At 45.5% G+C, this 14,078-nt stretch overlaps 1 protein-coding gene across 1 annotated transcript in view; it reads right to left on the bottom strand.

The window, feature by feature from the left end:
- Positions 1–14,078, bottom strand: part of TG (thyroglobulin) — a 389,754-nt gene that overhangs the window by 118,445 nt on the left and 257,231 nt on the right. The window contains exons 37-44 of the mRNA XM_073676983.1: positions 10,433–10,552; positions 10,231–10,305; positions 9,937–10,074; positions 8,971–9,147; positions 8,782–8,893; positions 6,692–6,771; positions 5,670–5,813; positions 4,562–4,630 (exon numbers count right to left, since the gene is read on the bottom strand). Of these exons, the coding sequence (XP_073533084.1) occupies positions 4,562–4,630; positions 5,670–5,813; positions 6,692–6,771; positions 8,782–8,893; positions 8,971–9,147; positions 9,937–10,074; positions 10,231–10,305; positions 10,433–10,552 (915 nt within the window). The remainder of the gene's footprint in view (positions 1–4,561; positions 4,631–5,669; positions 5,814–6,691; positions 6,772–8,781; positions 8,894–8,970; positions 9,148–9,936; positions 10,075–10,230; positions 10,306–10,432; positions 10,553–14,078) is intronic.

Here is a 14,078-nt window from a genome sequence, read left to right as displayed (position 1 = left end):
CAGGATGTAACTCAGGATCAGTACAGGATCAGTAATGTAATGTATGTACACAGTGACTGCACCAGCAGAATAGTGAGTGCAGCTCTGGAGTATAATACAGGATGTAACTCAGGATCAGTACAGGATCAGTAATGTAATGTATGTACACAGTGACTCCACCAGTAGAATAGTGAGTGCAGCTCTGAGGTATAATACAGGATGTAACTCAGGATCAGTAATGTAATGTATGTACACAGTGACTGCACCAGCAGAATAGTGAGTGCAGCTCTGGAGTATAATACAGGATGTAACTCAGGATCAGTACAGGATCAGTAATGTAATGTATGTACACAGTGACTCCACCAGTAGAATAGTGAGTGCAGCTCTGAGGTATAATACAGGATGTAACTCAGGATCAGTAATGTAATGTATGTACACAGTGACTGCACCAGCAGAATAGTGAGTGCAGCTCTGGAGTATAATACAGGATGTAACTCAGGATCAGTACAGGATCAGTAATGTAATGTATGTACACAGTGACTGCACCAGCAGAATAGTGAGTGCAGCTCTGGAGTATAATACAGGATGTAACTCAGGATCAGTACAGGATCAGTAATGTAATGTATGTACACAGTGACTCCACCAGTAGAATAGTGAGTGCAGCTCTGAGGTATAATACAGGATGTAACTCAGGATCAGTAATGTAATGTATGTACACAGTGACTGCACCAGCAGAATAGTGAGTGCAGCTCTGGAGTATAATACAGGATGTAACTCAGGATCAGTACAGGATCAGTAATGTAATGTATGTACACAGTGACTGCACCAGCAGAATAGTGAGTGCAGCTCTGGAGTATAATACAGGATGTAACTCAGGATCAGTACAGGATCAGTAATGTAATGTATGTACACAGTGACTCCACCAGTAGAATAGTGAGTGCAGCTCTGAGGTATAATACAGGATGTAACTCAGGATCAGTAATGTAATGTATGTACACAGTGACTGCACCAGCAGAATAGTGAGTGCAGCTCTGGATTATAATACAGCTGTGACCTCATGCTGTAATTTCTGTATACTCTTTTCCTTCCCCCCTGCCCAGGAGATGTGGTATGATCAGATTAAAATGAACTTTTGTTCGTGGAAAAACCCCTTTAATTCCCAAACATAATAAAGGGCAGCGACATATGTATAAATTACAGACGCTTTTGTAACCATTATTATTTCTTCAGTGCAATAAAGTATAAAAAAAAAAATCAACTACGCATTTAGTTTTGATAAGGAATCGTAGTGTCTTGTGTAAGTGACTTGCTCCATTCCAAGGACACTAAGGTAATAGTGCAGCGTCCATCACACAGTGCACTGCGAGCTGCAGCACGTCTTACACTCAGACACTACTTATATTTTTCTAACCAGTCTCAAACACTTTTTCTATAACTCGGGATCGTCCCTGATTCTGGGTCATTTATTTTTCGACATTTTACAGCTGTGTCAATAACAACTTCAAGGGAAAGGTGAAAATGGCGTCTGGCGGCTCCTAAACATGTGTATGAGTCCTAAAATACCCCGAAAAGTATCATTTAGTGACTGTAATAACAGAAGCCGGTGAATTACAGAACTATATCCGTCAGCAGCTTTCTACTTCTCTTCCGCTGAGTTCTCATAAATTACAGGCTGGCACAAGCTGTTTATGGGTGCGGAGGCCTCTGTTTTCGGAGAGGAAGGCAGAGACAAGAACAGATGTTTGCACCTCGCTCTGTCCTACTGTCCATTGTCGTATATATATTCTGGCTCCTGAACATCCATTACTTAATGCAACGTGAGCAAAAATCTACATTAATCAAAAGTTCAGAATCCAGAATATTTCACATTAACTCTTTAATTACCTGTGACCCCAGCCCTGTTATGTAAGCAATCATGTGCACACGACGCCATTTGTCCATATATTGTACATTAGATGTAATAATAGGAAACTAAAAAAAACATATTTCTGCAAAAAAAAAAAAAAAAAAAGTTTATCACTACCTCAAGGGCTGCTAAATATTTTTCTGAAGTCCCTACGGGTAAAATGGATTTTTTTTCTCTTTTTTTCAGAATAAACAGAGTTAATAAACTCAAAAATGGGGGGAGGATTAGTGAAAAAATTCTTGTAAAAAATAGGAGGCTTCATAGATTATGAAATTAAATACTAGACGTCTCTGAGGTATGAATTAGAGCAAGGATCTGATGCGTATTTATTAATATGTAATCCCATACTATTGGTCCGCAAATAGGTTTCTTTAATTAACCATGTAATGTCATTGTTAGGAGAGCGGAAGAGAAAGGGAGAAAAAGCGCACTATGTACCACCTGAGGAAGATAGTTTACTATCGAAACGCGTTGTGGAAAGGGCTCATTAAATTTACTTTTTAGCCCCAAAAAAATTTTTCACCTCTAGTGTTCATTCGTTTAGACCGCTTTTTAATTTAATTTGGACCATTGTTAGGAGAGCGGGCTCGCTGCCATACGCAATGCATTTTACGATTAAGACCTAGTGGCCGAAATACGTCAAAAGAGATGATTCACCGCCACCACGCTGCCTTTTTGAAATTTGAATGGAATTTTGAATTAAGCGATATCGTTATTTTATACCGGATGTCCCAACTTCCTATGTTTAAGAGCACACTACATGCTCGTACCATGTCAGAATCTCTTCCCTGTTCCGTGTGCTGGATTTTTTTTAGATTTTTTCTTTGAAAATAAAGAAGTGATTTTATTCATTTACTGAAATTCCAAGAGTACTGAATTTCTCCTGATTTTTTTCTTACTATAATACTGCTCCTATGTACAAGAAAATAACTACTATAAAACTGCTCCCTATGTACAAGAATATAACTACTATAATACTGCTCCTATGTATAAGAATATAACTACTATAACACTGCTACTATGTACAAGAATATGACTACTATAATACTGCTCCTATGTACAAGAATATAACTACTATAATACTACCCCTATGTACAAGAATATAACTACTATAATACTGTCCCCTGTGTACAAGAATATAACTACTATAATACTGCCTCCTATGTACAAGAATATAACTATTATAATACTGCCCCCTATGTACAAGAATATAACTACTATAATACTGCTCCTATGTACAAGAATATAACTACTATAATACTGCCCCTATGTACAAGAATATAACTACTATAATACTGCTCCTATTTACTAGAATATAACTACTATAATACTGCTCCTATGTACAAGAATATAACTACTATAATACTGCCCCTATGTACAATAATATAACTACTATATTACTGCTCCTATGTACAAGAATATAACTACTATAATACTGCCCCTATGTACAAGAATATAACTACTATAATACTGTCCCTCATGTACAAGAATATAACTACTATAATACTGCTCCTATGTACAAGAATATAATTACTATAATACTGCTTCTTATGTACAAGAATATAACTACTATAATACTGCCCCCTATGTACAAGAATATAACTACTATAATACTGCCCCCTATGTACAAGAATATAACTACTATAATACTGCCCCCTATGTACAAGAATATAACTACTATAATACTGCTCCTATGTACAAGAATATAATTACTATAATACTGCTCCCTATGTACAAGAATATAACTACTATAATACTGCCCCTATGTACAAGAATATAACTACTATAATACTGTTCCTATGTACAAGAATATAACTACTATAATACTGCCCCTATGTACAAGAATATAACTACTATAATACTGCTCCCTATGTGCAGGAATATAACTACTATAATACTGCCCCCTATGTACAAGAATATAACTACTATAATACTGCCCCCTATGTACAAGAATATAACTACTATAATACTGCTCCCTATGTACAAGAATATAACTACTATAATACTGCCCCTATGTACAAGAATATAACTACTATAATACTGCTCCTATGTACAAGAATATAACTACTATAATACTGCCCCTATGTACAAGAATATAACTACTATAATACTGCTCCCTATGTGCAGGAATATAACTACTATAATACTGCCCCCTATGTACAAGAATATAACTACTATAATACCGCCCCCTATGTACAAGAATATAACTACTATAATACTGCTCCCTATGTACAAGAATATAACTACTATAATACTGCCCCCTATGTACAAGAATATAATTACTATAATACTGCTCCTATGTACAAGAATATAATTACTATAATACTGCTTCTTATGTACAAGAATATAACTACTATAATACTGCCCCTATGTACAAGAATATAACTACTATAATACTGCTCCTATGTACAAGAATATAACTACTATAATACTGCTCCCTATGTACAAGAATATAACTACTATAATACTGCTCCTATGTACAAGAATATAACTACTAAAACACATGTCATAGACAAGATTATGCCTCTAAGAACATTGCAGAGTAATTTTCAGGTATCAGTATGTGTATTTCAGTAGTAGACCTGTTCTATATCCTGTAGGTTTGCACAGAAAATGTGGTTCATGACCAATAGCGATCTGTAGTTACATTGCAAATATTGCATTACAGCACTTTACCTCCTGGTACTGCATTTGGAGAGATATTAGGAGACGGACACAGTGCAGAGATATTTGTTTTCTGGTCACCTGAAAACAAAATAGACAAAAAATTTTGAAAATGAAGTGAATGTAACAATTCTTTAATCTGACATGACTGTTGGAGAACTATTCCATAATCTTCCATAATGTTGGTATTTGTCACTTGCACACAGATTTTAAAGGAACTTGGCAGGAGGTTGTTCCAAGCATATTGGAGAACTGACCCCAGATCTTCTGTGGATGTCACTTGTGGAAATCCTTCTGTCTCTTCATCTGATTCAAATTTATTCCGCAGCAGGTCAACAACCCCAAACATCTAGCCAATGTCATTAAGAAGAATGAGGAGTCCTGAAAGTAAAGATCCGACCCCACAGAGCCCTGATCTCACATCATCCAGTCTGTCTGGGATCACATGAAGAGAGAGAAGGATCCGCACAGAAGATCTGTGATTAGTCCGCCAAGATGTTTGGAACAATCTCCTGCCGAGATTCTTGAAAAACTGTGTGTAAGCACCTAGAAGAAGTGATGGAGGCGACGAGCGGTCACCAAATATGATTTAGATTTCTCTTTTGTTCCTTCACTTTGCATTTTAATAATAGATAAAATTATACTATTAACACTTCTATTTTTTAAGAGCATTCTGACTCTCCAGCATTTTTTCTACAGCTAAACTTTTACACAATACTTTTTCTAGTGACTGTACGAGCTGCTGACATTTTGTAACATATTCCGTGTACTAATTCTCTACACAAACTGAGAAGGGTCAGTAGTTTTCTATAATGTGAGTTTATGCTGGGGTCCATACTGTCTACAGCCCCCCATACAATGTTAAGCACCACTTTGTACGTTACTTTCCAACAAGCATCATAAAGTACCCACATATTGCCAATCACTGTGCAGAAGCTCTGCCCACAAAGAGCCATATAGTGCTTGAATACTGACAAATAATGCAGAGAGAATGGGTTATACTTTAACTATATAGCAACAAACAATCGAAACATGTTTTGGCAAACCCAACCACTTTGTATGCCAAGCAATGAGCCATGCTGTTATACATCACCATACATAACATCTGTCTTATAGTTACCTGGTTTCCGGTACCAACCAAAAGGCAAAGCTTCCATCCCCGTGTTTGGCAAACTGCAGTTAGAAACGCGCCAAGAGTCGCCATCTTGTTCCGCACAGGACTGTATTCCCAAACTGGACACCAGCAAACAAATCCTCTCTGCGCCTGAAAATAATGAAAATTTCTAAAATGTAAGGGGTGTAGAAGTCTCAGATGTCAGCGCCACCTAGTGGTCAGATCGTAAGGAGATCTTACCCCTTTATGCTTTGGTAAATTTTTGTTTTTTGATCACTGTAATCACTTTTTACTCAAATGTTTTGTTGGGGGTTGGTGTAAAAAAGTCCCCGTGATTCTGGTGTTTTGATTTTTTTTTCCATTACAGTATTTATTTTAGGACCTTCCACCAGTTTGACCACATCATAGAATAGCAGCTGCAGAGTTGAGTAAAATATTTTATTTTTTTAATTTCTTCCCTCCGTTGCGGAGAAATTGACTTGTAAAATTTAGGTTTAATGATTTGTAATAAAATTAAAGAAGCGGTGCCAGAGATGCTTCACTGGGGGCGTGTACTTTGTCCTCAACATGACATTGACCAATTGTAAGCAGGAAGCGTCATGCAGAGGAAAAAAGAACACGCCCCCAGAAGGCAGACAGACAGACAACCCTGCTCTCAGGACACAATTTTATCAAAATTTCAGATCTGAATAAGGGTTTTTTTTATGCATAAATGATTAGTACATGTAAGTATGAAATTAATTATTAACAAGAAATGGACATGTCCCTGATTTTCTACAGAAAGAAATTCCCCTTTTCCCTGCCTAAGTGCTTGCTGAAACTTGTTCACTTTCCCCCCAAACACCTAAAATCATTCTTAGTAGGCAGGAAAGAGGAGAGAGGAGGGAGGCGCGGCTGTTTTCCCCCTCTTAGCTTGAGCATTCTGTGACTATGACACAATATGCTGTGAGAGGGGGGAGGGAGCAGAAGTGAGGAGATACATCGCTCTCTAAATCTACATCACCCCACCCCTGGATCAGCCCACCTACCTTGTTTGCCGGTCTGTTGGATGTATCCAAACCCTTTACAACACGGATCAGCGTCACAGTGGAGTTCACACTGGAAAAACCTGAGTATGACATAAAGCCATTTTTATTTACAATTCTTTGCATACATCATTCATGTTAATAAAGGTGTAAAGATGAAAAGAAGTTACTTAAAGATCGGTGGGGGCTTTTTCTAAATACATGGAGTGGTGGTCAATAAAAGAGATCCATTGTGCTGATCGTTCTGGACTCCCCCTTTAATTATACTGAAACATATACTAATGGGCTGAGATCACATACTGCGCCCCCCCTGGAGCCCTTAAGGGGTTTGTCTCACCAAGATGAGCTGCTCGCTGGGGGTCCGGCTTCTCTAACCCTATATGGTCAGCTGTCATTTGCCCACTCAGTGGCCATATAAATGAATGCCCATCTAATCTATGAATGAGTGAATGGGCCACCAATATTGGACTTGTGGCTCCTAGAGGGGCTTCCCAAGTAGGGGAATCATGGGGTTTCCCCACCATTATCATATAGCCTTGTTCAGTTGGGATCCAACTGAAATGGCATTATCCAGGAATGGGCCAAGAGCAAGTCGGTCATAACCTTAATACATCCCCATGGAATTACGACTGTTGGTCCTCCAGACAGATCGGTGCTCCAGCACTTGTTTCAATGTCCAACTATCCCCTTGGTCCTCACGAGTGTGATGGCAACAAGGCCATAAAGGATTCTGACATTGGGTTCTTTTTAAAGGCATCAACCAGTAGGATGCACAAAAAAGCCCAATAGTGCCAGAAGTCCGCCAAAATAAAGTTTAGACTCCTTGTCACGGGTGTGTCAGGTGTGACAGACAGTCGTTCTGGATCCAACTGTAGAAAGTCATTGCATTTGGCTCTGCAGGCACCTTCTTGATCTTTTCATCTCTGTAGTGTAATGATATCCTTCTCCATCTAGGACCTAGCAGTGACCTCCACCTTCTGCTGCTAACTGACACACCCTTGCTGCATGTTTAAATACCTTCAGTCTCTCCAGAAAGTTGCTGGTGATAGTTCTATGTTCGTCTGTCCAGGCTCGAAGTACTAGTAGTCGGCTAGTGTCTTCTTGGAGTTTCCTTGGAGGATAGTTAGCGTGATCTCTCTAGTGTCTTCTCAAGCTAACCGTTTCCCTTGTCTGTTTACCCGTTTGTCTTCTGTTGCAGTGGGGACTGACTAGTGCTCACCCTGTCCCCTCCCAATCTAGGGCCTATCGCTAGGGACAGTCAGGGATTAGGTTTCCTGCTCGACAATAGGTGAGGAACCTATTTAGGGACGTTAGGGGAGTCAGGGTGTTGTCAGATCTGCCTAGGGGTCTCCACTCCCCCTTTCCCTAGTGTTTGGGCTTCCTCCCCCTCTTCCCGTTGTTGTGCACTTTGTCTTTCCCTCATCTTGCGTGACACCCCCTACATAACATGAACTGGGAGGAGAGAAGGTCTTCCACCTCATGGAGGGGAATTAGAGGAGTTTTAAGGGGCTTTTCTTTGGAAGTGAGGGGGTTGTGACTTTTGTCGTTTTTACCTCAGCTTCAATAAATTTTTGAAGAGTGAAATTTAGATAAGAAAGCTGAGAAAATTCATTATAATTAATGTCACAGAGGTGCCGTAAATTATAACAGATGTGTACTCCGGTCTGTGTCTGGAGAAATATACCTGGTGGTGGTCACGAACGCTGACACAGGGTGCACCCAACAATGAATTTGGCACAGAATTTTTCACCCATCGGTAAATTTGCAGTTAATAGAGGGATGTGTTCGGATTCTCATGCTTTGGCCAAAGTGATGATTATCTACAAAAAGCGTCTCTGGCTCTGGAGGACCCGTCCTGTCCTGTATTATACAGACACCCCAGTGATATGAATGGACAGTGTGTAATGCCACATTTCTCATGTGGTGGCGCTGTAGAGAAACTGCACACTTCTTGCCACAGATCAGAACTGATCGCTGGAGATCCCAGGAGGAGGACACTTTGTGATCAGATTATTGTCCAAAGAGGAGAACTTTCAGATAACTGGGATCACCTACTTATTTGGGGGGCCAAGCATGGTCGATATGTGCCTCACCCATTGGAAACACTTGTCCCCGTCACCGTTATCCTGTTCCTCACAGAGACCCCGCTCAGCATCCGGTACGGGAGGAGACTGTAGAAATGCTTCACCTTGTCCCCGAGGGTCTCTGCACAGAGGAGGACACAGAGGTGACACACGGCCCAGGTTATAGCGGACGATACCCATCCCGTCACCGACACAAACCTCTCCTGTGGTACAAGGACCGCGGCTTCTCGTTCAGAGCAATGTCGCAATGATCTGCAGCCGCGGCGCTCAGGTTATTACAATTCCATGTGTCCGGGAAAATGAGACATGAGAAATATTTCTCCATCCTGTCTCGTAAATCTGCAAGACGACACCAAGACTCTTCCTCAAGACAACCTGGAGACAGACAGAGGGAAAACATCCGCAGATCAGATCATAGTGAGGAGGAAGAGGAGAAAGTATGAAGGAACGGAGGACGGGAGAAAGTGCGGACACAGACATCTGCACCCCGAGTGTCAGAACCCTGCACCCCAAGTGTCAGTGTCATTATCCTGTACCCCAAGTGTCAGTGTCATTATCCTGTACCCCGAGTGTCAGTGTCATTATCCTGTACCCCGAGTGTCAGTGTCATTATCCTGTACCCAGAGTGTCAGTGTCATTATCCTGTACCCCGAGTGTCAGTGTCATTATCCTGTACCCCAAGTGTCAGTGTCATTATCCTGTACCCTGAGTGTCAGCGTTATTATCCTGTACCCCGAGTGTCAGTGTCATTATCCTGTACCCAGAGTGTCAGTACCATTATCCTGTACCCTGAGTGTCATTATCCTGTACCCAGAGTGTCAGTACCATTATCCTGTACCCCGAGTGTCATTATCCTGTACCCCGAGTGTCATTATCCTGTACCCCAAGTGTCAGTGTCATTATCCTGTACTCCCAGTGTCAGTGTCATTATCCTGTACCCCAGTGTCAGTGTCATTATCCTGTACCCCAAGTGTCATTATCCTGTACCCCAAGTGTCATTATCCTGTACCCCCAGTGTCAGTGTCATTATCCTGTACCCCCAGTGTCAGTGTCATTATCCTGTACCCCCAGTGTCAGCGTCATTATCCTGTACTCCCAGTGTCAGTGTCATTATCCTGTACCTCCAGTGTCAGTAAATGTTGCTACGCCCTGTACTTTACTTACGGGTGAGACACCAGCTCAGGGCTCGGTCAGATGAGTAACGCTCTTTAGATATCTGATATTCCAGACTTGCTACGGTCGTGTCTTTGTTAATAACGACGTCCTCGCTGTTTACGGGAAGGAAATGTTCCATGGCCGACGCTGTGGAGATGTGAAATAGACACTGGGTGAGGTAAAACCACGTGAAATACAGCAGAGAGGAGAACAGCGAGGACAATGGATGATATTGGGTAGTGGAGGCTGCTCGGCCTCTCTGAGCCTCCTCATCCTCCCCCATACACTGTACTACACCTGTACCTGCAGCTCTGGTCACATTGCTCGCAGCTTCTACCTGGGGGCAACCAGGATTGCTGACTGGGGTCTTCTCAACACCTGAACAGAGATGATGGGGAATATTGTCAGGTCTGATGGCGACTTCCACCTGGTTATGGGCACAAGCCCAAATGAGACACAAACTTCCAGCTGTGAGACGTCTCAGCGTTATCGGCCGGACTGATACCTTCACGCAGGAAAACTCGCTGGAAACCAAAGAACAGATCCTGAATTTCCTTCTTTGTTTCTTCACTCAAGTTAGAGGAGTAATCCGCCATCCCGAAACTCTGAGACAACAAAGAGTAACCTGCAAAGAGGAGCGCGAGTCAGCGTCTGCGTCACACAGGTCTGATATCAGATGAGGGAAGAATATGGCGCCAACATATTCCACAGAGCAGTACACACAGCGCAATCACTACCATCAGGGAGCTGAAGAACCAACTGGAAGTGTCCAAAGGAAACCCAACAATACCAGATTAGAACCTGCCCATCACCCCCTTCAGCAGACCCTCAAAATGTGTATCAGAAATATCCCCCCCCTTTATATAGACCCCAAGCCAGACCCACCCTGAATACAGACCCCAAGCCAGACCCACCCTGAATACAGACCCAGGGCCGAAGCCACCCTGAATACAGACCCCGGGCCCGACCCACCCTGAATACAGACCCCGGGCCCGACCCACCCTGAATACAGACCCCGGGCCCGACCCACCCTGAATACAGACCCCGGGCCAGACCCACCCTGAATACAGACCCCGGGCCAGACCCACCCTGAATACAGACCCCGGGCCCGACCCACCCTGAATACAGACCCCGGGTCAGACCCACCCTGAATACAGACCCCGGGCCCGACCCACTCTGAATACAGACCCCTGACCCGACCCACCCTGAATACAGACCCCAGGCCGGACCCAGCCTGAATACAGACCCCAGGCCGGACCCAGCCTGAATACAGACCCCAGGCCGGCCCCACCCTGAATACAGACCCCAGGCCCGACCCACCCTGAATACAGACCCCAGGCCCGACCCACCCTGAATACAGACCCCTGGCCCGACCCACCCTGAATACAGACCCCAGGCTGGACCCAGCCTGAATACAGACCCCAGGCCAGACCCACCCTGAATACAGACCCCAGGCCAGACCCACCCTGAATACAGACCCCAGGCCCAGACCCACCCTGAATACAGACCCCAGGCCGGACCAACCCTGAATACAGACCCCAGGCCCGACCCTCCCTGAATACAGACCCCAGGCCGGACCCACCCTGAATACAGACCCCAGGCCAGACCCACCCTGCATACAGACCCACCCTGTATATATAAAACCCAAGGCCTGACCCACTCAGTATATAGACTCCTAAGCCAGACGTCCCCCAGTAAGCAGACCACAGACCGAGACCCAGGTAATCAGAGTCTGATGGGCCCCAGTGCAAGTTTTGGACCGGGTCCCCCCCAATCCCCATTATGGTATATCTGTCCCCCATCTATATATATAATCGTCTTATCCCGTCTGTCTGTCTGTCAGTCTGTCCAGGAAATCCCGCGTCGCTCATTGGTCCGGCAGAAGCCAATCAGCTCCGCGGGATTTCTGAAAAAAGATGGCGGCCGTTAGTGGCTCATCTGCGGGACGGAGCTCAGCGGCGATGCAGCCGGGAGCTCATCTCCCGGCCGGTACCAGCAGAAGGACCTCGACCGCCGGACCCATCTGCGGGACGGAGATGCAGCCGGGAGATGAGCGGCGCGAGGCGCTCATCTCCCGGCCGGTAGCAGCGGAAGGACCGCCGGCGTCGCTGACCTCCATGCGGAAGAGAGGACCGGGGAGCGGCGCTGCGGGTCGGGATACTTCTGCTGCGAGCGTCCGCTCATGTCCCGGGTTCTCGCAGCGGAAGTACCCGCACAGGCAGCGCCGCTCCCCGGTGCTCACCAAGACGATTCGATGATTGGTCGCGGTCTTCGGACCCGACCAATCACTGATCTTAGCGCAAAAGTTAAACACCGCTGTGCTGATTGGTCGCGGACGCTGCCCGCGACCAATCACCAATTTGGGCGCCACATTTAAATATCGGCCGCGACCAATCAGCACAGCGGTGTTTAAATGTGGAGCCAAGATCGGTGATTGGTCGCGGCCTATATTTAAATTTGGCGCCCAAATCGGTGATTGGTCGTGGGCAGCATCCACGACCAATCAGCACAGTAGTGTTTAACTTTGGCGGCAAGATCAGTGATTGGTTGCGGGCCAAGACGGCGACCAATCACCGATTTGTGCGGCACATTTAAATAGCGGCCGCGACCAATTGGATGTCAGCGCCGCTCCCCGGTCCTCCCTTGACACCCTAGCCGCATGGATGTCAGCGCCGCTGCCTGTGCGGATACTTCCGCTGCGAGAACCCGGGACATGAGCGGGCGCTCGCAGCAGAAGTATCCGGACCCGCAGCGCCGCTCCCCGGTCCTCCCTTCACACCCTAGCCGCTGATGTCCCCACAGTATCAGCATGGTGTTACAAAGGTCCGGACATTTGTGTTAAAAATCGCTGATTGGTCGCTGGCGCTGCACGCGACCAATCACCGATTTGGGCGCCAAATTTAAATATTGGCCGCGACCAATCACCGATCTTGGCTCCACATTTAAACGCCGCTGTAGTGATTGGTCGCGGACGCTATTTAAATGTGGCGCCAAAATCGGTGATTGGTCGCGCCCAGTTTCGGCGACCAATCAGCACAGCGGTGTTTAAATGTGGAGCCAAGATCGGTGATTGGTCGCGGTCGATATTTAAATTTGGCGCCCAAATCGGTGATTGGTCGCGGGCACCGCCAGCGACCAATCAGCGATTTTTAACACAAATGTCCGGACCTTTGTAACATCATGCAGATACTGTGGGGACATCAGCGGCTAGGGTGTGAAGGGAGGACCGGGGAGCGGCGCTGTGGGTCGGGATACTTCTGCTGCGAGCGCCCGCTCATGTCCCGGCTTCTCGCAGCGGAAGTATCCGCACAGGCAGCGGCGCTCCCCGGTCCTCACCAATACGATTCCGCTCCCCGTTCCTCACCAATACGATTCGCTGATTGGTCGCGCTCTCCGCACGCGACCAATCAGTGATCTTGGCGCTAAAGTTAAACACCGCTCTGCTGATTGGTCGCGGCCGCTGCCCACGACCAATCACCGATTTGGGCGCCGCATTTAAATAGCGGCCGCGACCAATCACCAATTTTGACGCCACATTTAAACACTGCTGTGCTAATTGGTCGCGGACGCCAGCTGCGACCAATCAGCGAGCTTGGCGCCAAATTTAAACAACGCTCTGCTGATTGGTCGCGGACGCCAGACGCGTCCAATCTGCGAGATTGGCGCCAAATTTAAACAACGCTCTGCTGATTGGTCGCGGTGGCCGGCTGCGACCAATCAGCGAGATGGCCGGCAAATTTAAACGCCGCTCTGCTGATTGGTCGCGGCCGGCCACCGCGACCAATCAGCGATATCGCCAGCCAATTTAAACGCCGCTCTGCTGATTGGTCACGGTAGCCGACCGCGACCAATCAGCGAGATGGGCGACACATTTAAACGCAGCTCTGCTGATTGGTCGCGGTGGCCGGCCGCGCCCAATCAGCGATATAGGTTAAAAATTTAAACGCCGCTCTGCTGATTGGTCGCGGCCGACCGCGACCAGTCAGCGAGATTGGCGCCAAATGTAAACACCGCTCTGCTGATTGGTCACGGCCGCCAGCGACCGCTACCAATCAGCGATTTTGGCGCCAAATTTAAACACCGCTCTGCTGATTGGTCGATTTTATCGCCAAATTTAAACAAGCTCTCCGGTCCACACTAACACAGTTCGC

The sequence above is a fragment of the Phyllobates terribilis genome, unplaced genomic scaffold (assembly GCF_046119375.1).
Source record: "Phyllobates terribilis strain yellow unplaced genomic scaffold, ASM4611937v1 Scaffold_4__5_contigs__length_816908805, whole genome shotgun sequence".
NCBI classification, from domain to species: domain Eukaryota; kingdom Metazoa; phylum Chordata; class Amphibia; order Anura; family Dendrobatidae; genus Phyllobates; species Phyllobates terribilis.
The sequence above is the reverse complement of the archived record's forward strand: the minus strand, read 5'-3'. Positions and strand labels throughout refer to the sequence as shown.